The sequence below is a fragment of the Mesoplodon densirostris genome, chromosome 15, assembly GCF_025265405.1.
Source record: "Mesoplodon densirostris isolate mMesDen1 chromosome 15, mMesDen1 primary haplotype, whole genome shotgun sequence".
Lineage (NCBI taxonomy): Eukaryota > Metazoa > Chordata > Mammalia > Artiodactyla > Ziphiidae > Mesoplodon > Mesoplodon densirostris.
In genome coordinates this window covers 86330656-86355386 of record NC_082675.1, presented here as the reverse complement: position 1 = coordinate 86355386, position 24731 = coordinate 86330656, and the positions used below count along the sequence as shown (strand labels likewise).

The following is a 24731-nucleotide window of genomic DNA, read 5'->3' as shown; positions in this document are numbered from 1 at the left end:
AATATACTTTTTGAACTAATACCCTTGAAAAGAATTACTCTGTAGTTAAGTTTGCACTGGAACAAGTGTACTATAGTACATATTTATCTAAAAGTTCAGTTGAAAGAGGCTTCTACTGTATCTTTAAAAGAGTAATCCAAAATGAATAAAGAATAATCCAAAGGAAGTCTTTTTGTAAACTAAATTTAAGAAGTTTTCACACTTTTTTAACCAGTAGTATTTAATTATAAATTCACTGAGCAAAAACTGAGTCTAAGAAAGCCTGGGAAATCTCCAAGGGAGAAGAAAAAAAAGCTGCAAGTCACTGCAGGTGGCAGGCAGTAACCAATACAGCAGCTCAGGGTTTCTTCCACAATTTACATAACACAGCCCAGGATACAGTCCTCTGCCACTTATGTCCTCACTAAAGGACCCATAAAGAAAGAGCCTGGTAATTTTAGAGCACTAAACATTGTGCTGGTTAAATTTAAAATTGGTTAGAGGGTACAAGAATAAAGAAGTTCATATTCCTCTGGTTAAAATGGAACATTTTATCAACGATGTTTAGCAAACAGATGAATGTCATTGAGAGTGTTGAACGCAATACATCACCAGGACAAAGAACACAAAGACCAATGTATACAAGGGATAAAGATGTCATTTCACATCAATGAGGAAATGACGGGTTATACAACAAATGGTGTTCAGTCAATTGCTTATCACACGGGGAAGAATAAGGTAGACTCTTGTGGTCTTATACCAAGCAAAAAAAATGCCATTTGGACTTTAAGATTAACCTAAGGACACTAAATTATAAACGTGCTAGAAGAAAATACAAGAAAATACTTTTATAATCTTGATTTGAAAGAGCTTTCCTGAATAAAATTCAGAACACAAATGCTATAAAAAGATGAAGCAGGGCCTCCCTGGTGGCGCAGTGGTTGAGAGTCCGCCTGCCGATGCAGGGGATACGGGTTCGTGCCCCGGTCTGGGAGGATCCCATATGCCGCGGAGCGGCTGGGCCCGTGAGCCATGGCCGCTGGGCCTGCGCATCCGGAGCCTGTGCTCCGCAACGGGAGAGGCCACAACAGTGAGAGGCCCGCATACCGCAAAAAGAAAAAAAAAAAAAAAAAAAAAGATGAAGCAAAAACACTTCATAAAACTTAAAACTGCTATATAGCATAATAGTCATAAATAAAGTTAAAAGACAGGGCAAAGAAATGGACAAAATATATGAAACATATATAAAATGATTAATATACAGATAACAAAATGAGTACCTATGATTAATAAGAAAAAAGATAAAAATCTTAAAAACTAGATAAAAAACATAAGCAAAAAATTCCTAACTGGAGATCTACAAATGGTTATGTAAACATTAAATGACTCTAGTAACCAAGGAAATACCAATTAAAGCCTAAGGTAGGGCTTCCCGGGTGGCGTAGTGATTGAGAGTCCACCTGCCGATGCAGGGGACGCGGGCTCGTGCGCCGGTCCAGGAAGATCCTACATGCCGCGGAGCAGTTGGGCCCGTGAGCCATGGCCGCTGAGCCTGCGCGTCCGGAGCCTGTGCTCCACAACGGGAGAGGCCACAACAGTGAGAGGCCCGCGTACCGCCAAAAAAAAAAAAAAAAAAAACCTAAGGTAACAGAAGGGTAAAATTTAAGAAGACTGGTAGCATTAATGAATGGTAAGGGAAACGAATGGCACTGGTAAGTGTCAGTTAGCAAAGGCTTTGGGAAGACGTTTGATGATAGCCTTCAAAAGTAAAATACACACATACTCTTGGACTTAGGAGTTCATTTCTAGAAGTTATCCACAAGGAGAATCATTAAACTGTTATTTATGGCTAAACACTAGGGGAGAATGTGAAACTAGATGTTTGCTTACAAAGGAAATGAGTTGTTAATTTACAATGATCCACACTATGGATTTCCATACTGCTGAGAGGTAAGGGTTACCCTGCATGCCTGCTTCCCAGAGGAGGAGCTGGTCTCCTACAGAGCTCCATGGAAGCCAACTACATCCTGGTAGAATGCTGGGAGGGCACAGCCTGATCACAGGAAAAGCAAGGGTACCCCCCAACCATGAGTGTTCATGTGGTGCCAGAACAAGGCAAGCGACCTGGTAGGCCAGGCCACACGACTGCTCCCACACAGCCCTGACCTCACGCCATCCAGGGTGGACTCCCCAAACCGTGGAGCTGACCAGTTCCATGGTGCCCTTCCCAGTCTGACACCAGGCACTGCAACGTCCCTGAGTGTGGGTCCAGAGAACCACAGATGTGACAGGTACAGAGACAGGCTGAGAGGAGGAGTAACAATGACATGCCTGTCTCTGAATCTCCCTCAAATGCTACGGAGGAAGCCCTGGTGTGTGTGTGTGCAGCTCATCACTCATCCTTATTTGTTGGACAAAAGCCACTGAACAAAATAAGGTACACCTTATGTACTGCCATGGAAAAACTTCCAAGACACACACTGTTAAGTTAAAAAAAAACAAAGCAAGTCCCAGGTAAATACATATAACAATCCTTTCAACTTTTTAAAACTATACAATATACTCATATAGGTATACAAATGCATTAAATGGGTATTAAAAGAAAGCCTAACAAACTATTGATGGTAATTATATTTATGGAAAGGTTTCCAAGGCAGAGGGAACTTCTACATTTGCTCAGTATATTTTTGGATCACTTGGATTATTCATGAGAACATCTTTAAGTTTTACTCATGTAAAGCAAATATGATCAAAACATGCAGTTTAAAAACAACTGGATAGTATTATACAGAATGTAAATGTCATAAACAATACAACAGTATAGCTGACATAAGTTGGTAATAGAAATGAAAATCAAGTGTAAAGATTCTCATGCTTACATAGACATAATTCAATTTGATGAATCAAGTAAAAGATTTAAGTAAGGTAAGTCAGGTTGTAAAGGTAATCACTTAGAAAACCAAAATGAATACAGTAAAAAAAAAAAAAAATAGGGGAGAGAGGAGAGGTGTAGAGGTAAACCGGGTACTTGAGCTAACTTCCTGATCTGTGACAACAACCAGATGCTGCCTATAAACCAAGAAACAGAGAATCAGCAAAGTGTTTAGGTTATCTCTAGCAGGACAAAAATATGAATGATCACAAGTGGTTACATCAGGAGAGCAGGGCATGAAGAGGACCTGGAATGGGGCAGGATAGTAAGACTCTGACTTTTCAAATGATAAAGTTCAAATAGTAAAAATAATATACAATAACAGTAAGTTTTATAGGCATCTAAGTAAAATAGATACTTAAAAATAACAGTATATTTCATTACTTACAAAATTATCCAAAGTTTCTTTTTTTGTATAATTTTGTAAGTAATGAAATACACCATTTCTATAAACTCTAAGGCAAAAAGAATTTATAGAAATCAGAAGTAAGCACAAAACACAATCTTCTGAACATTTTCTGCAATATCAAATTTTAATTGGACAATTTCTGGATCACCCTGTTCTAAATTCTACGAATTTTCTTTTTCTTTTTTCCTAACTGGTGGCTAACTATTAAATAGGACAATTCCTATCAGGTCACTTCTCATTGTTTCCTGTTCTTCATAAATCCCAATTCTTTGAAATCAACTGCTGTGACAATAAAAACTGATGTACATTAATTTTTCTCCCCATTTCTCAGCTATAGTTATGTTAACATTTGTTATGTGATATAAGGGGATGTGTGTCATCCGATGATAACACAGAACAGTGTGTCACAGGAAGAAGGAGCCCGTGAGTTAGCATAGGAGTGGATGAAGACGGTCACCTGATGGACTGTGCTCCAACCACTGCTCTCCAGTGGCTGGAAGGATCCAGGTTCTGGGCTCTGCCGCTATGTTGCTGCCAGGTATTCACAGCCCCGTCCCAAGTGCAGCTACCACTACCACGTGCTCATGGAGAAGCCGCCACACGGCAGCCACGGCGCTGGTCCATGTGACCCACGCGTGGGCTCTGCTCACCCGTACATCTGGGTGCTGGTCTAAAAGCCACAGGGCAAGGCCAGCCTTTCAGACCCACTGGGAGGTCTTTCAGAACAGAAGTAATTTAAGCCTAAGTATCGTTATGATTTCCATGGGAAGTCTATGATTACAAGAAAAGTCTATTTTCGTAGGTATTGATTTATTATTTTTGAAATGAATTTACTCAACAAATATTTATTTAGTGCCTACTACATTAAAAGAAATGTAAAAATGAATCATTTTGGTTATATCCTCAAAGAGAATGCAATGTGATAGGAGAGATGAGCCATGTACATCAACAACCATAACAAAAGGCCAGGCTTCATAAAATGAAACTTAATTTTGTTTATTTATTTATTTATTTATTTTTTTGCGGTACTTGGGCCTCTCACTGTTGTGGCCTCTCCCGTTGCGGAGCACAGGCTCCGGATGCGCAGGCTCAGCGGCCATGGCTCACGGGCCCAGCCGCTCCACGGCATGTGGGATCTTCCCGGACCGGGGCACGAACCCGTGTCCCCTGCATCAGCAGGCGGACTCTCAACCACTGCGCCACCAGGGAAGCCCGATACTTAATTTTGAAACAGGGTTGAAAATTCCACCTGTCTACTTACAGGACTGCCACGCCCCCTTCAGTGACATCTTTAATTGAGAACGGCCTAAAATTATCTTGTTTCCATGCTATTCAAAATGCCTGACTGACTTCAACTGACTTCAAATAACACTGATTAACTGCACACTTACCTATGGATAGGCCACTGCCTTTGACAGGATTTGCACACTGCTCTACCGCTCCTTCTATTCCCAAAAGGAGGTAGAACTTCCCATCTGTTCTTCACCATTCACGTTCCCACATTTATATCCACTTAAATTACTTCTCTATTCATATCTCTGCTCGTTTCGGTTTCTACAACCAGTAAGAGGAATAAGCTGCTTTGAATTTAACAACCTGCTCCACTTTCCACTCTACTGGAGAACAATGAGATTCACAAAGAAGAAATAGTAGGAAGTGACAGTAAGCTCTGTCTCTGTTAGAAACCCAAATTATTTCGTTAGCATTTAATGCTTCAAGAATAGTCCCACTCACACAGTTTGTGTGGTTGTAGAACAGGAGATTGATTTAAATACGTGGCCAGACGTGGCTTGTCCTCTGTGGCATGTGCAGGGAGGAGGGCCACCCACCAGTGCAAGCCCTATAGAACCTTGACTTCTCCTTGGTTCTTCTTTAGCCCAAAGAGGAAAAGACACTTATAATTTCATTAACTGTTCACTTCTTAATACACTGAATATATATTCTCAGTCTAGAAGAAGGTAACTTGTTTTGAGAAAAGTGCAACCTAGTAGACTTTCATCTGCCATGAAGACAACAAGCTATAAGTTTATATAAGTAAGTTTAAGTAATTACCAGATGCCATATCCTACATGCTTATGAGAAAACAAATCCCCATTCTCTCAGGTAAAAACGCATAGCAGACATTAATGGTGGCCTATCCTTTAACAAAACAGAAATATTCCAGCATCCAAATTAGTCCAGCACGATGCCTACAGGGCTTCAGGGAAAAGGCCTTGGTGGCCAACGTTTCACATATTTCAGTTACACACAAAATTATATTTATAATTTTGTGTGTAACTGAAATATATGTATATATATATATATTTTAATCACCAGCTTGGAATTCTTTTAATACCATTGGCATCTTTTTTTTTAAAATATTCATTTATTTTCTTTATTTTTTTTTTTGACTGCGTTGGGTCTTCGCTGCAGCGCACAGGCTTCTCTCCAATTGCGGCATGCAGGTTTTCTCTCTCTAGTTGTGGCGCGCGGGCTCCAGGGCGTGTGGGCACACGGGCTTAGTTGTCCCACGGCATGTGGGAGACTAGTTTCCAGACCAGGGATCCAACCCGTGTCCCCTGCACTGGCAGGCAGGCTCTTTACCACTGGACCATCAGGGAGGTCCCTGTATATTTTTCTTTACAGCAGGAATCCCGTGAGTCTTTAATATGCTGTTCATTATGCGTCTGAGGAAGGCGGTGCAATACAGAGAGTGTTTCTCAAACTAACTTGACCACAGAAACATTTTTCAAGGCTGAGCTAACACCGCCGCTTGAAGTTTGTGACTGGCGAAATCAGAACACCACGTTGGCCGTACAGGTTGCTCGTCTTCCCGCGCGTTTTCTGCACGGCTGCAGTGAGTGCTGGTGGAGATCCTTTCCGCTGTTATCTTGCCACTCTTTTTATACTGGACCTTTGAAATAAACAGAGTCCCCACTCCAGCTTTTCATTTCTACAAACCTACGTCCTTACAGCACAGTGTTAGTCTCTCCTTTTCTGTTAACTAGCTAATTTAGCAAAGTGAAATGCTGTGAAACCAGGAAAGGCACGTGGACGAGAGGCCTTCCGAAGAAAAGGATCTTTAATAAAGTTTAGGCAAGTGCAGGCTGCCCCTTCTGCTAAGTCCAAGCAGTCACTGGAATCGTAGTTGTAGGGGAGGCTAAGGAGGGCAGAGAGGCGCACAGAGATGCTCACCAGGGCCTGAACTACACGCAGGTGTGCGCTTACCGAGCTCTGGCTTGAAATAGTCAGCTACAAATAATACTGCTTTACAACTGAAGATATAAATATGTGTAGTAGTTTACTGTAGCTTTTCTAGTTGAAAGCTTTTCAAACTTAAGGTTATATAAGTAAAATTTTTACTGAACCAAAAATACATTTCACAACATTTCTGAGAGCCTGGGCCACACCTGATTTTACTTGGGACAATCTTATAATGTCAAAGAGACAAAAAAAAAATTAAAAGGCTGGATTTAAAATACCCACAGCTTCTGCACACATGAGTAAGAGCACAGTTCACTGGGGAGGTATGCAGACCTGATCACAATAATTCACTACATGCCCACAGATTCCCTTGGTCTATTAGGTGCACAGGAGGGGCTGCGATAAAATTTTAAAGACTTCTCAAGTGGCTGAAAGGAGAGTGCATCCCTCACACCTGGTATACTGGAGGGGCCTGGCCAGCAAGCCACCAGGATTAGAGCGAGGAGGTGTGGCAAATAATAAGGCGGAAAGTTTATTTTCCGGCCACAGGAAACAGTGAACTTCCCTGTCTTTGAAAGTCTCCTGAAAGGCTCTTTCTATGGCTCTAAGTTTATTCCTTACAAAGCTCTCTGAGTTAAGTGTATACTTAGAGTAGATTTAAAATGCATACTTTATTTTGTAAAACTGAGTCCTATCAAGGAGCGTTTAAACCTTTTATAACTGTAAAGTTATGTGATCACTTTTGAAGAAAAACTTAAGTGAATCACTGATTACGAGGGGCCAGCGAACTTATCTAATAATCTACGTCCATTTTTACAGAAATGCTCCAGGTAACCCATTTAACAATCATAACTGGTTCATTTCAGTCACTGCACACAATGCTTCCCTTTGTCCCTTGTAAGTCTCTCAAACGTCTTATTTTAAAGGAATATACAGTACTCCCGGAAGACATTTTCCCATTTCTATTCTCTTCGACTCCTGCGAGCCCTTGTTCTGTGTGATAAGGCAATCTCCTCCGGGATCGGAGCTGTGTAGTTTCGCACCACGAGTGACAAGGACTCGACTTGAATAACTGCTGTGCGCAGGTTGTAATTATGTCAGCTGGAGTGTTGAACAAGGGGACTGATTAATGTGCGCCCCGGCCCAGGCGCAGTCCCTATCAAAACCTCTGCGCAGGCCAGCAGTGGGGACGGGTTAAAGCAGAAAGACAAAACATGCTGTATCGTCCATGATGGATGAATTGCTCCAACAGTCTTCAGGCAGATGTTCCAGGACAGTATAATATACAATTACTCTGCCTTATCACTTTCCCAGGGACAATAAAGCTTCCTCCTTCTATAGCTCATGTGAGTGAAGGCAAAATTCGTTTTACTTTTATAGCACCGACTCACTTATCATGGTGCCTTGATTGTGCTTTTACAGCTAAAGCAGACATAGCTTCCAGTTTTAAACTAAAAAAGAAAAAAGAAAACCCTTAAAAATAAAACTGGAGCCTTGCTCTGAATCTCTTTTACATCAGAACCCACAACATTTTAGAAGATTGTTGTGTTAAAAAGGGATGCAAGGAAGGTAATATGTGTGTGTGCGTGTGTAGTTAAAAACAAGTACACATAACAAGAGGTAGGATTTGGATTCTGTAATCATTACATTCATAACGTCATTTTCACAGGCCATACAGAAATCATTAATTGGAAGGAACATGTAATTAATTTATATATATTATATATATATATATATATATATATATATATATATATATATATGCTGATATCATCCATATATTTCCCTGGCACATAGCTCCTTGAGTCTGAGGGTACATTTCCAATGACACACTTATTCACTGCCATTCCTAGGTGGCGTCTTTGAGAGCCTTCTTCCTTAAGAAAGCTGTGTTAGCAGAGAGAGAAAGGAAGCTGCCCCAACTGTTTTAATAACACCTTGCAGCCAATGATAAAATGAACCTACCTTAGGGATGCTGCGGTGAGTATTTCTACTACCTTTATTTGTACTCATGGAAATGGTGCCAAAAATTTGTTACGAGATGTACAGAACTATCTCAATTTGCAAAGGGAAATCTGCTTTTCATTTTTAAAGTTGAGAAACAAGCTAAAACCAAAATCTGAGAGGCAGCCATAACCGTCTTGTGGTAACTGTAATTTATAATGAAACAAAGCAGCAAAAATTCCAATAGAATCAAAGGAAATCCATACAAAATGCTAGTGAATGCAAAAGAAAAGCATACATCAACCTGTGGGGCAATATATATGACTTATTTCCACTTTTTAGTGGTTTAGTACAACTGACACCAACACTCAGCAGTTATAATATACCTTAAGTCATGAAAACAAATCATGTAGCCTACCTCACCCTAAGGAGTGATATATTTGCTTTCTCTTTTCGTAGTATACACACACTAACTCCAGTACCCACATGGTCCTTATTATTAACGTTTCTCTTGGTAGGACCATTCCAGTAGAGTATATGTTTCTAGAAATATGGCAATTTGAAGAAGGCAGGGGTCAATCTAAAACGGTGAAACAGAAATTTTAGTACAAATGGACATAAGAAGTATAATTAAAGCTGTGATTGGTAAAAGAGTTATACCATACCTATAATTATTTGGAAGAAGTCACACAAATGAAAGGTAGGTAAAACAAACAGCAAGGGTTGTAAATATATATGGGGGTCAGGTGTCATCACAATAAACGTCTGTGAGTTTCCACTGGCTTATGATGTCACTAGAGGGGCCCATGAGATTTACTGGTCTTAGAAAAACCCTAAGACATTAGCAAAAATTGTTTAGAATAAGTCATAGAAAAGATGTCACACTTTAAAAGATTACATTTAAGATGAGTGTTTGTTAAATGATTGCCCTGAATTGTTTGCTAGTGCCAAGCAAATTTTTGAATTATGTATAACAGTTAAAGTAATACAATCTTTTGCGGAAGTGAATTCCTCATAGAAAGCAAATAAAATTCCAGTGTTTGAATGTGTATGTAGGGAGGGCAGAACAGTCCCATTACACAGTCTCTATGTCCTTTGATTCAAAACTCTGAACACAGCAAAGGTAGAAGTTGGTGCTACGCAGTATTCCCAAACTGTGGGAGGGTAAACATTCAGAGGTTTGAAGCTGTAGCTCTCCACCTCGAGAGGTCCCAAGGTGGGAACAGGGAGGTACTGCTGATTCGCACGCCTGATGCGTCACAAAACCCTCACCTGACATGCACCATCTGAGCCCTTAGGTAAAAGCACTGTTCAACTTCATTACTTCAGCTGGCTCTTTCACCTCCGCCTGTAAGCATTTTAGTAAAATTTTAAAAGCAACCTTAAGCAAACAGATGAAAACAAACACACAAATACAATGTGCATCCAGCTCTCTGTGCATGCAGCTATCCCAACTCCCCAAGCGTTTTCAGGAAGCAGCCTTCAAGACACTCCTTTTAAGACCAGCTAACAAGTATCCTCACCACGTCTTCACCTCTGACCCCTCGCGTGCTTTCTGCTGCTACCCCTGTGCTAGGACCGGGCTTCCCCAGAGAACCCGTGCCATCTGGGTGGCTGTGGTGGGTGCACTGCCCTGAGTGCTGCCTGCCTGCTGCCCGGAGGCCCCTTCCATATCAGGAGGCTACTTCTCAGTCTCTCTGACACTTCTCTTTGCCCCCTCTGCTTTTCCGTTCTCCACGTTTTCCAAGGGAAATGCCAATCGTATCAATGCTTTCAAGTTCCACATACACCAGCACTGACCTACACATTTACTGGCACATTTCCATGTGGATGTCCATGGGCACTTCAAAGTCAATGCATCCAACCCACACACACCGCCATTTTGCTAAAGGGATCTCTCCTCCGGGAGTGAGGACCTGGTGAATGGCACCACCGCTCACTCAGCAGCCCTAGCCTAGGCATCTAAAGGATGGCATGCATCTTTCTGTCACCCTGTCCCCAAATTCATCCATTTGGTCACTGTGTTCATTCATTCTACCTCCTAACAAGCACTGGAAGCAGCCTCTCTCTATATCCGTCGTGGCTACCGTGTTAGTTTATTTAGGATTAGTCACTTATTTCTGCCTGCACCTTTGCAACTGTCCTGTAAATGCTCTCCCAACTCCTGCTGTGCCCCTCTCTGCCTCTTCATTTGTACTGCGCCAGTGATCACTGCAAAGCAAAATATGAATATGTCAGTTCCCTCCTTAAAATTCTCCACTGGCTACGCACTGCCTTTGGGGTAAAACTCAAACCGCCCAGCATGGACTAAATGGCCCACAGGACTTCTGGCCCCCCTTCACCACATCATCCCATGTGCCCTGCGATCCAGGCTTGCTGACATGAGAAGATAACTTAAAATCAAATGAAAAGTATAATTTGGGAGTGGAAAGTGGGACAGAATCTTACTTTTAATTAAAATTAAAGGTATCTGAGGTTTTTAGAACAAAACAAATTTCTCAAATTTAAGTGTCAACCACTTTTTACCTCAAGTAATTCAATCCAAGAGATTAACTGATTTAGTTAAGCATAAGCACGAAAAGTTTACCACATTTTCTCTGTATGGGAAAATTCTGATTTGTTTTATGACATTTCATTTTCATTTCATATTTCTTAAAAGTTGTAATTTAAGATGAATAAAAACCAAAACAATCAGGAAAGATATGACCGAGTTCAGTTAATCAACATGATTCAAAACTTAAATAGTGAGAGATCCCCAAACAGAGTCACAACTGATATAAAAGATACAGAATGAGAGAGTAGGGTTGTTTAGCAAGATGCAAACCCAAAGAATTAAGAGGAAGGAACTAAAGTTTAAGGGGTAAGAGGAAGGTTAATTATTAGGTTAAAATTCCCTGTAGGGAAAAGTATCACATCACATATTATGCATATTATGTTACTGAATAACAGATTCCAGTTTATTTCAAGTACAGCTCACTATGCAGGAAGGAAAGGCACAACACCATTTTCCAAAAAAGGAAAACATTCGGGAGTACTTCTTGTTATAGAACTTCTCACAAGCACAGTACTTCTCATCAATAGGAAAAAGTCAACGAACGGTTTGTGCTACATTCCCTTAATTAAGAAAATAAAGACGTGAAAGTGAGAAAAGATGTAATCTTGTTTTTACAAACATTCTTAACCTAAAGCCAAAACATACACAGGTGCTACCAGGAAGGCAGCATCTTATTCCACTGAAGGGGTCTGAGGTCTAGAAGGCACACTGATAGAGAAGCTGTCTCATACAGACCACTGGGTCCCCACTACCTAAACATTCCAAGGTTTTCTCTCCTTCTCCTTCCTTCTTCCAGTTTTTTACAGGCCCCAGAGAGGCAGTACTTCAGAACATACTGAAACAAAGGATCCAAAAACAAAATGAAATAACTAAGATCTTAGCATTCTCACTGAACTAATGACAGGTGGTCAAACTTTTATACACTTCCAAGGTATTATTATTTCTCTCAACCCCACATCTGACCTTGTGAAATTCAACCATATAACCAGAAGGGTGTGCCTGATGCTCCACTGACTGTTGTTCTAGATAATCCTGGTGATTACAGAGTTTTCCTAATAAGCTACACACTGTATGAGCCTCTAATGCTGGGAGATATAGATAGTTACATAGTAAAGTGTATTGTTGTGTAATAATAGCTCTAGTGTCTGAGGAATAACTTATTATGCAAGAGACTATTGTCCCAAAATTTTTTTTCTATTTTTTTCATCTCTAAGGCCTTTCTTTCTACCACAATATATACAGATTTATCTAACTACCACCCAAGGGACTGTCCATAGTAATTCCTTGTAGAAAGACCATCCCCAAAGATAGTGCTGGTCCTTTTATAATGACTGGATTTGGGACTCAACAACAGCAGGTTAAATAAACACGTTTATCTAGATTCTACTTTAAGAGATAGCAAAGGGAATGTATGGTCACTTTGTGTTCAGAACGGCTCTTTTAATGAATCTGTGATCTCAGTGACGATTTCAGCTACATCAACAAACAATGTACTTATAGTCATAAACAAATTATCTTAGATTTTTCTCCCTTTTAAAGACATATGAACCAATTTATAATTTTTAATGCTATGGAATCTATTTGTTTTCAAGTCTACAGATTTTTTTTTTTTTTAGTTAACTAACTTTTGTAAGATGAAAATTTACCAACAGTAACTAAAGGTCTGACATAAGTACTGTGCTATATTAGCACATGGGCTTAAACAAAACTTTTTAAACATCTATGTGCTTGGGTGTCTCAGGGCAGAGAAGAAAAGTATGAGTAAAATATGTTACAAATAAACATAACATTAGACATATATGTTATAGAAAATACAAAACTAAATCAAAACCACAATTAGACTTATTGAGATTTTTTTTTGAAATTCACTAATGATCAGAGAAAATTAGGAGATATTTGTTCAGAAAGAATTCAATTTCTGCTGAAACATAAACGTTAGGAATAAAAAATACACTTACATACAGTACAACTTTCATAATTAGGATAGAAAAACCTGAAAATACAATTATGTTTTTTGTTAGGGAACCCCTCAAAAGATCCCATGGAAACTTACCAGAAACATCTACTCTACGTGAACGATAGTACAACTCCATCAAGTACCGTCTTGACACCTGCTAGGAGAATCTTCTTTTTTTTTTTTCTTTTTGCGGTATGTGGGCCTCTCACTGTTGTGGCCTCTCCCGTTGCGGAGCACAGGCTCCGGATGCGCAGGCCCAGCGGCCATGGCTCACGGGCCCAGCCGCTCCGCGGCATATGGGATCCTCCCAGACCGGGGCACGAACCCGTATCCCCTGCATCGGCAGGCGGACTCCTAACCACTGCGCCACCAGGGAGGCCCTAGGAGAATCTTCTTAAGCCATATTCATGCAGCCAATGACCAACACGGTTCCACAAACCAGCCACGATACTGACATCTGCCTGTGGCTCGCTGAACTGTGTGAGGGTAGCAAGCAGGAAGGGGCCATCTACCTGGACAAGTACTACAAACATAGTACAACAGACACATCTGCCTCCCAGAAGAGACTGACCACAAACGGAGGAAAGCCTTGGACTCATCATTATCCCAAGAAAAGTTTGCAAAGTAACTGGGCTTCGAGACTTTCAAACTAACCTTTCAGCCTAGGACATGTGCTTTTTATTCCATTAACTGGATTAGCAGTTAAAATAGAGTAGAATATAAACAATAACAAACAGACTTGATATTAATGAAATAATATTGACTGGTATGTTTTACTTGTTTATTTGTGGGTGAGAATAGTTAAGTTCTACTCTCTTAGCTAATTTCCAGTATTCAAAACAGTTCATCAGTGAGAGTCACCGTGTAGTACATTAGCTCTTCAGACCTTACTCATAATTGAAAGTTTGTATCCTTTTACCAACCTCTCCCTGTTTCCCCCACTCCCTGGCAACTACTCGTCTGCTGTTTCTATGAGTTTGACCGTTTTGTTGTTTTTGCTGTTGTTTTTGTTTTTTTAAGATTCCACACACAAGTGATATCATGCAATATTAGGCTTTCTCTGTCTGGCTTACTTCAGGACAAGAAGTTTTGAATTTAAATTTCGTTCTGATATAACTAGGCTTGTGGCATCAATCAAATTGCTTCAAATATAAATTAATATTAGACATTTTCATTTGATTATTTTTATGCAGTGTCATTACTCTTCAAGAACTTCAAAATCACCCAAAAGAAATAAATGCTATCTTTGATTCTTCAGAAAAAGAAATGTGTGCTGTTCATTTCCTTATGTATAATTTCACTTCTCTCTCAGTATACACGATGTTCTGCTACAAAGACAAAATCTGTTTTTTCTCCTTGTTATTATTCAGGGCGAACCCAAGTTTGATCCATCTATTGCTTCTCCTGCTACAACCTGTGAACCTGCACAGGAAGCCAAAGGAAAGCAGGAACCCTCAGGGGAGATCATCCACAGGGAGGAAATTATCCCCTGCAGAGTCAGTCCCCAAGTCAGGATGCCGCTGAGACAATGGAAGATAGAACAATGATCCCATCGTATACTGAGGCCTTGGTGCCTTACTGTTTAGTAAAGCCTAATAAACATAAAATGTTTATACAGCAAAATTATGTAAAAAGGCACACTATTATCTAAGATCTGAAAAAGTTTTCGTTAACTGAGACACTTTATAGAAATACGTATTTGAGAAACTCATGCAAACTTTAAAGGGAAATAAAGATTTATTATAATTTATTTATCATTACATCTTAAAACTATCCTAAAAATGCTTCCAGCATCATGTAAAGTTAAGACAGAATTCAAGTAAATTAAAAGTATTCTTTGACAAAAGTTTTCTAGGATACACACACACTCACACACACACACACACACACACACATATTTCAAATGCTTGTGACAAACACTAAATTTTCCCTAGTCTAGTCACATGCGTAAAAACTTATCAAATCTGATTATAAGAAATACTAAACAAAATATTTAGAAGAGTGATAAAGGAGACGTTGGGGAATATCACAAAAAGTACATTTTTTGTTGAGACTCCACTACTTGGGTCAAAGGGTAAATCAAATATTCTTAGCCTCCCCTCATCTAAAAGGAATGAAAACCCTTCTTGAGATCAAAACCTCGTGCATTAATGATTCTATGGAATACACTGGCCAAGAGCTAAGTAAACCATCAAGTAAGGAAAAGAATCAGTGTATTTCCAAGTTCAGCAAAACAATGGGGGTAAATCTTTTATATGAGGCAGGATTTATAAATTTTATTCCTCAGCTCTATGATATGTCATATTTCTAATTAGTTATAATTTCAAATAATAAAAAAAAGAATAGTGAATAAAATGAAAAGTAGAACAGTAAAAACAACTTTTTAAAAGAGTGTGTGTGGGCTTCCCTGGTGGCACAGTGGTTGAGAGTCCGCCTGCCGATGCAGGGGACATGGGTTCGTGCCCCGCTCCGGGAAGATCCCACATGCCGCGGAGCGGCTGGGCCCGTGAGCCATGGCCGCTGAGCCTGCATGTCCGGAGCCTGTGCTCCGCAACAGGAGAGGACACAACAGTGAGAAGCCCACGTACCACAAAAAAAAAAAAAAAAAAAAAAAAAAGTGTGTGTGTAACATTGGCAGTACTAAGGCAATTATGCAGTTGAGCAAAAATCTCAGTCTTAAGGAACAATGAATGTATTCCAAGATCAATAATAGGGACGCAATAAATAAATGATCAAACTGCAGACTTTGGGCTGAATTTTAGTTTTCTTTGATTTACTAAATGACATTTAAAGTGTCATATAAGATTATCCTTAATATTTTTAATACTGCAGGTAGAATTTTGTGTTACTTTTCATGACTTATCAGTGGTTTACTGTTTAATATGCATTTATTAACCTTAAAAAATGGAAGCCAATGAGAAGGTGCGTTTCACATAAAAGAAAGCCCAATTACAGCCAACTTTAGGGCAAGTCATCTAATCTTATGTGAAAGCCAGTGTCATCAGTGGAACAGAGTGCAGCTTGATATTAATAAACTCCATGGGGAAATAAGGATTTACATTATTAGAAAGGGTACTTACTATAACATATTAAAGTTTTTTCTATTTCTCTCCTTAATAGAGAAGTGACAATTAAAACATAACAAAAAAATAGAAGTATAGAAAAATGTTAGATTGTTTCCATTTTAAGGTAGAAAAAAAATCTAAAGAATTTGCTGCATAAATAATATGGTAGGACAGCGTGCTATGAATCTAAATTTATGCTTCGAAATTATAATGAATACTAATTAATAGTGAAAAAGTTTTGGAGCAATGATGGAATATACTGATCTATAATGGATTAGAATTTTGGATATTTTAGACAGTAAAAGCTTAGGAAAAGGGTACACGTTTACATCTAAACAGAATGAGATGTCACTGCCTAAATTAATAATGCAAACTTGAAAAATAGCCCCAGGTTCAAAAGACCAATTATAAAATTCTTTTGTAAACAAATCTATATTCACATTTTTCATGAATAATTATAACTACTAAAATTTCTCCACTAATGTTCAATTTATAAAATGAAAAATATATTTTCAAATGAAATTTAAATAATACTTCAGTTTCTAATGATGGTAATTTACCTGCAAATAAGTGTTAATAATGACAACAACAGGAATATTCTACAGGAATAATGTTTATCTATTTATATTAAGCAGACAAAAATCTAAATATGAAAAAAGTATTTAACTATTTTAAGCAATAAAATACTATGGAAAGATACTGATAAGACAAATATGAGCATATTTTCTCAGGAAATATGTGATCATCTTATACATACTTTTATTCTACAGAAATCACACCTACTCCAATTTCTTTACCTTGTGAAAGGAGATACTTTGTTGTTGTAAAGGTAGATATGGTAAGCAGTTTGTTCTTCCCATGCTATGCAACCAAAACAAGCTTTATGAACTTAACTATCTGCTCCCTTAAAAACCTTATTCTCCTCAACAAGAAAACGAAGGTATCCATTGAAAATTCTACGTTTCATTCTAGTCACTAACTTTAGGAGTGTTCATATCTTTGGAAGTTTTTCATACTCCTGGTCAAGTTAACTTGTCTTTTGTTCATTAGTAAAAGCAAACCCAACCTTGTATATACGCAGAATGATAAAACTGTCCTGTGAACAGAAAGTGTTCAAACTATTTACTTTCAATAATATTCAAATTATTAAAAAGGCTTAAATAAAGATAAAATCGCCCTTTTATCAAGGACTTCAAGCATTTCAACAGGAGATTTGATAGCAATCACTAGATGTCAACATCCTGAGTATTACTTCACAGGAGACTGACAACAGTCTGAGAAAACACCAGCTCCTTTTCACGACAGTGCTTCACCGAGGTCTGATACAGACGGGATTCAGCTGGATGCAAACGCACTGCTCAGCGGACATGATGCTACTTCAAGGTGATAACGTGGATAGGGGACAAGTAACATGACCTCGACCTTCGCAAAAGTATGATACAATTTCAAGCCCAGAAAACCTGAAATACTTAGAAATATGTTCATGCATACAGAGACTTGAGTGTACCAAAACACAGTACTGATCAGCCAAACAAAATTCACATCCCAATCTTTGTAGTAGTACTATTAATAGCCTTAAGTCATACTTCTATGAATTTCTTCCAAAAAAATCATGGACACACACAGAGATTTAGGTAAAAGTATTTTTGGAGTAAAAACCTGAAAATGGCATAAATGTCTAAAAATTTAATAAAATTATTATTGTTTATCAATCTAACTAGAGGCCATGCAATATTAAAATTACATCGAAGAAAAGAGTGGTTTTCAAACTAGGCCTTCTGAAACTCTAAGGTATTTCAGTAACTACCTAACAATTGATTTGGGTTTTTTTTTTTTTTTAACAACTTCAAAAACTGTAAAAAAAAAAATCCATCATGGCATGTATTATAATTTTCAGACACTAAAGACCTTCAAGGCACTGAAACTCTTGCATTACCTCACTGAACAGTACCTTGAGGTTTGTCAGGTCAAGTAAAACCTACAACCATCTGAAGTCCTAACCTGAGATGAGAGTGAAAACAAGGGCTGATGTGCACAGCCAAGCTCTGGATAAGTGATCTAGTGTGTTCCTCACCATACGTCAGCAGTGTTCCTGAAGTTCGCACCCAAATCATTTGTCTTCTGTAAAAGAGGAAGAGGCTGAACGGCTGCAGTGAGCCTCAAGGGCCTGAGCTCCTGACGACCCGCCCCTGCTGAGCGCTCCCTGCAAAGTCATAAACTGGACACCAAGGCTAATCCAACAGTGACTGTTAGCAAGAACTTCTCTCACTTGAAAACTTTTTGCTTGTCAAACAGTCTTATATGATATTCGTTATTGTTATAATAAGTGACTTACAGACTGTAACTCTGAAATCTGTAACTGGTAGATACCACTTTTATCTATTTTATACATGGGGTCTGTACAAGATCTTGTTTGAAGTAACAGTTCTACGACTTAAAAATTACAGTTTGAGAGCCACAGTTACACAGGATTAATGACATAAGGTGGTTATACAATCTGTTAAGTGTGAAAAATAAAATTTATAATGAAAGAAACCACCAAAAAAACAATGATTCAAAACAGGCATAAAGTACAGACTGAAAGAATATAATCCTAACAGCTAAGAGTGATGATTAAGGGAAATTTTTATAAATTTGTAATTGTTTTCCTGTGTTTTGCAGGGAAGGCAACTACAGTATGACCTCTAATAAGGAAAAAGAGCATTCAATGACGTTTGTTTTTTAAAGAATTCGTATTATCAGCTCCTTAGAATTTCTATGTCTACCTCTAATTGGATCACCATTTTATTAAATCTCAAAGAAACACCAATCTAGTGTTAGGCAAAGACAGAACTGAGAAAATGTGGAATGAATGAATAATTGATGAATGAAATATACCCGTAATATGTCTGTACTATTAGATGACCTTCAACATAAAACTTAATGCAATAATGAGGAAAATAATAGAGATTATGGCAATATATTTACTGAATGCACAGGCTATATCCACAGGAATACAAAACTCTATTTTTCAATGAAGGCTTCAGGTTTAAGGTATACATTCTGATATGTAACAAAGGCAGGCTGCACTGAAGAACTACCCTCAACGTTTCCACATCTTCATGCACAACAGGGCCCATGAGACCTTCAGCCCCACAGTTGGGCTGATCAAGGCCCTAAGAAGATGCCCCTCAGCTGCCTGCGCATCCCATGGTGTCTCACAGACCACAGTGAGCTCTGAACTCATGCTCACAGGCCCCCCACACAGCGCGATCGAGCCGCAACCTACAGCTGCCTTTCGTTTTCCACCAGGCCCGGGATACGCAGACCTTGTCACAGAATAAAACAGGATCATTCCCCACTCCTGCTTCTCTGCCCCTATGCTTTGCGGCCTCTGTGAAGTCACTCTGCAACCTGGCAGAGGTCACTTAGCCGCTGTGGCCTCCACGAGTGGACGGAGCACCCATGGCCTCCAACCTGCTCTCAGCACAGAAGTGCCACACGCTGCACCATCACCTCCCTGCATCCTCACAGAACACACACGTGACTGAGAGCTACCCATCTTTTAAGCCACGGCTGACAGGCTCTCTCCTCTAGCAGGACTGATCTTGTTCTTTCTCTTTGCACTACCCTGGCATTTTTAAATACCACTGATATCTGTACTATAAATATTTACTAACATTACCTTTACAAGTCACCCATTATGTTACAATATCCTTAAAGGCAGGTAGCATTTCTTACATTATCTTCATTGTCTAAATGAGTGACTCACTCATAGTAGATGAGATGCCATATGCATTGAATAACTGATTAATTGGATGGTTCCTTACAATCACTTGAAAGTCAGGTGCACCAATGGATTATAAAACCTAAATGTGGGACTTCCCTGGTGGAGCAGTGGTTAAGAATCCGCCTGCCAATGAAGGGGACACAGGTTAGAGTCCTGGTCCTGGAAGATCCCACATGCCTTGGAGCAACTAAGCCCATGCGCCACAACTACTGAGCCCACGTGCTGCAACTACTGAAACCCGCATGCCTAGAGCCCGTGCTTTGCAACAAGAGAAGCCACCGCAATGAGAAGCACGCGCACCACAACGAAGAGTAGCCCCCCGCTCTCCACTACTAGAGAAAGCCCACGCACAGCAACGAAGACCCAATGCAGCCAAAAAAACCCCCACAAAACCTAAACGTTAGTTAAGATTGTAAAAAATGGAAAAGTATTTCACATTTTTTAAAACAGTCACCAAAATTAGGTGGTGTAATAAACTCCCACTCCGAATATATGAATCATGCTTTAAATCATGCTAATTCACGTTAATCAAAAACACAATTCATTTATGGTGAGTTTAACCAGGATTTTCACCCACCATGATGACCCACTTGATTCCACTTGCTTCATAATGGATCGTTACCTGTAGTCACACCAGGGGCACCTGTAGGGCTTCTCTCCTGTGTGTACCCGCTTATGCCGTGTCAGATGAGATTGGGTCGTGGAGGCAAAGTTACACTCATCACATTTAAAAGGTTTTTCTCCTGAAATATATCAAGAAGAGTTGTAGATGAATAATTACAAATATTGGAAATGAAGGGCTTAATCTGTTATTAACAATTAAAAAGACACTCATTTCCATGAAATTTTAAGACTACACGTACTTAGGATATTTGAATATTTATTCACAGAGTGAGAAAGTTAGAAGATACCATTGATTTTTATTTCTCTATGAGAACAGAAGCAAGATATACATTTTGCAGTTCATGTGTCACTTATACAAACAGGATTCTAAATTATCTAATCTAAACAGAAACACACAGTGAAGCACTCATCCAGATAAAAACATAAATATCAGCTTTGGTTTAGCACTGTATTTTGAGTCATTTAACAAACTGTTAGATTAGGGCCATTATAAAAATCTCAGTGAGGTTAAAACCATGGAAAAGTATGTAACAAAGATATACTTTGAACACACGGTGTAAAACTTATTAAAATCTTAAAGTTAAATATGAAGGAAAAAATAAAACCAAGTGATAAATTGACACCAATTTAAAAAGTGTTAGAAGTAAAGAGAAATTATAATTCACTAAGTTGAGTAAAAGGTAAAGAGGCCTCACAGAAACATTTGAAATAATATTTAACAGCCCTGTAAATTCCATCTCCCCTGTGTAGATACACCTGATCTCTCTGCACATACAGCTCACCCCTGTGCTGGTTCAAGGACCTACCCAGGACTCATGGCCCTCTGATCAATACCTTTCTCTCCTTCACACACGAACTCAAAGAAATCAGGTCTGACTGGTTTTTAATTCCACTAGCTGCACTGGCTGGTGAGCACCTGAGATGGGGTGATTTAATTTTAATTGATGTAAATTTAAAAACTGATACTGAATTCACCTGTTGAAAAAACTGTTTAAGTTTAGAACAGCTTGGGAATGAGAATCTACTTTTTGACAAGTAAATTTTATCAAACCTAAATACAGATCATGAATTACAGATAAAATATCTGGCCTCTGTATTGAGATGTGCTGGAAGTGCAAAATACACACCAAATTTTAAAGTCCTGGGGGCAGGAGTGGGGAGAATAAAATATTGGTAATAATGTTGTATTGACTTCATGTTGAAATGATAATAATTTGTATGTATTTGTTTGAATTATCTATTTATAAAAAATGACTTCACCTATTACTTTTTCCTTTTTTTAATATGGTTACCAGGCAACTTAAAATACTTGTATAGCTCACATTACATGTGAACTAGAGAAAACCTCACCACCTCTTCCTCAAAACACAGTTGTGATATACAGAAATACTCTTGTCAAGAGACATTTTTCCTGAGAAATTGTACACATAGGACGGATTAATTTTACATATGTAACTCCACTTTGTTACTTATTTCCCATGCTTTTGTAATAGCTTTATAAGTATACTAACATACAGAAAATGAGGGATGAAATATCTTGGTTTAAAATTACATCTAGGGGCTTCCCTGGTGGCGCAGTGGTTGAGAGTCCGCCTGCCGATGCAGGGGACACGGGTTCGTGCCCCGGTCTGGGAAGATCCCACATGCCACGGAGCGGCTGGGCCCGTGAGCCTGCGCGTCCGGAGCCTGTGCTCCGCAACAGGAGAGGCCACAACAGTGAGAGGCCCGCATACAGCAAAAAAAAAAAAAAAATTACATCTATTCAGCTAGCAACAAAACTATGTCTGCCCTGAAAATCAGAACGTTTAGAAATTTGTCCTACATTCTCTAAGCCTGTTTATATGGCTTTGCCCATAACTGCAGTAATATTTACTGAATGCATAGACATCTCATCTGATGGCATTTTATCTGTCATTGCAGCCCAGGGCAGCAGTTAGAAGAAGCCAAAAGGACTTCAATCCCAATCCAGGTTTTGCCATATTTCACTCCCTACCTGGTAAACCCCTGAACAAGATCAGGAGGATAATACACCGAACATGGAGATAATTGTGAGGATTAAAGCAGACAAGGCATAGGTAAGATACTTCGGAGGGTGCCAATAACCAGTGCTTCATTATTATGGGGACAGGACTGCCTAAACACTGGAAACTGCAAACTACTCTCACAAAGATAAAAGAAGCAGCACACAAATGGCTCTCATCAAGAGCTCATAACCAATAACAAAGTAAAAACCTATAATATACATAAAATAATTAATGGCTTCGCAAAGTTAGTGAACTTGACATAGAGGTATCATTTAACAGATCCTACCAGGGAATATTTGACTTATTCTTGTAAAAAGAAGACCGTATACAAAGCAGAGTAAAAATCTTGGAGTTGAGAGGGGTTTTTGTCTCTTTTAGCCATTTCCAATATATTACACCCCAATCAAGTGGTCACCCAGAGTCAGCCTAAATAACTTTGTTCTCAGTTTCTAAACCGCTGGTCAGGTCACTTAAATTGCTATAGACAGCTCAACTGTACTGAACTGACTTATACAAAAAAATAACTTTCACGATGATGGCAGGTTTTGCTTTTATTTGAGGGATAAGACATGATCTTCGAATTGCATAGAGTTAAAATAAAATCGCGCAATCTCTTCACATTTGACACAGGAATATTCTATGTCATAGAAACATATAAACCTTCATACACAAGCATATCTGAAAACTTCCTCATTCATTATAAAGACTGAATTGCTCATTAAATTCAATTAAGAGTATCTTAACTGTACACCGATGTCAAAGAATAGTTCACATGGAAAACAGAAACACAAAGGGAAGCACTCACCTGGATGAAAACACTCATTATTAATTACTTCAGTGACTTGACATCACCCGTCTAGACCTGACACAGGAGGCAGAATGGCGCTCTCACCACGATCAAAGTAACGAACATAAGCACCACCACAGAGGTGTCCCTGTGCCCTGTCTTTCTTCTGCTCGTTCCATCCCCAAGCAAACGTTCATTGCTTTCTTTCACTATGTATTAGCTAGTACTTTCTAGAAATGTACACACATGGAAACATGCAGTATGTACTTCTCTTCTGTCTGGCCTCTTTCTCTCAGCTTTATTTTGTGCTTCACTCCCGTTGCTCCAGGTGTAAATACTTGATTTATTTTTGCTGCTGAGTTGTAGAGTAGTATTCATTATGTGAATGCCACATGTATCCATTGATATGGTACGTACATACGTCACTTTGTAAGAAACTGCCACACTGTTTTCCAAAGTGATTTGACCATTTTATATTCCTACTAGTTGTGCTTCAGAAGTTCCCATTGCTCCAAATCATCACCAACATTCAGTGTGCTTAGTGCTTTCAACCTGAATTTCTCTAATGATGATTTGAGGACAGTTTCATGTGCTTATGTGCCATGCATTTATATTCTTTGGTGAAGTACCTGTTCAAATATTTTGACCCTTTTTTATTTTTTATTTATATTTATTTATTTATTTATTTTTGAGGTACATGGGCCTCTCACCGTTGTGGCCTCTCCCGTTGCGGAGCACAGGCTCTGGACGCTAAGGCTCAGTGGCCATGGCTCACGGGCCCAGCCACTCCACGGCATGTGGGATCTTCCCGGACCGGGGCACGAACCTGTGTCCCCTGCATCGGCAGGCGGACTCTCAACCACTGCGCCACGAGGGAAGCCCTTGACCCTTTTTTAGTTGGTTGGTTTCTTAAAACTGTGTTCTGAGAGCACTTTATATATTATAGATACAAATCCTTTATAAGGGTTATGATATATACATATTCTTTCCAGTCTGTGGTTTGTCTTTTCATTCTCTTCACAGTGTCTTTTGAAGAAAAGTTAATAATTTACAAAGTTTTCAAGTTCTCCATTTATAATTTTTCAAGTTATGATTCTTTTCATTTATGAATCAGGCTTTTGATGTGCTCGTATCTAAGAAATCTTTGATAATCCATGATCACAAAGATTTTTCCCCTAAATTTTCTTTTAGAATTTATATAGTTTTAAGTTTTATATTTAGATTGAGTTCATTTTTGTATATGACATGATCAATGGATCAAAGTTTATTCTGATTGCATATGGATAGCCAATTGTTCCAGCATTATGTATTGAAAAGATTAAACTGTCTTTGCTCTTCTGTCAAAGCTCAGTTGACCATGTAGGTGTGGGTTGTTTTGTAATCTCTATTCCATTCCATTGATGTATTTGTTTACCTTGGTGAAAACACCAGAATGACTTGATTATTGAAGCTTTCTAATAAGTCATGAAGTCAGGTTGTGTAAGTCAAGTTTGTTCATCTTTCT

The 24731-nt window shown here is 38.9% G+C and overlaps 1 protein-coding gene across 1 annotated transcript in view; it reads right to left on the bottom strand.

Moving 5' to 3' along the window:
• The window catches only part of ZNF407 (zinc finger protein 407), a 422327-nt gene that overhangs the window by 154761 nt on the left and 242835 nt on the right, over nt 1-24731 (bottom strand). The window contains exon 7 of the mRNA XM_060119725.1: nt 20415-20535. Coding sequence (XP_059975708.1) covers nt 20415-20535 — 121 coding nt within the window. The remainder of the gene's footprint in view (nt 1-20414; nt 20536-24731) is intronic.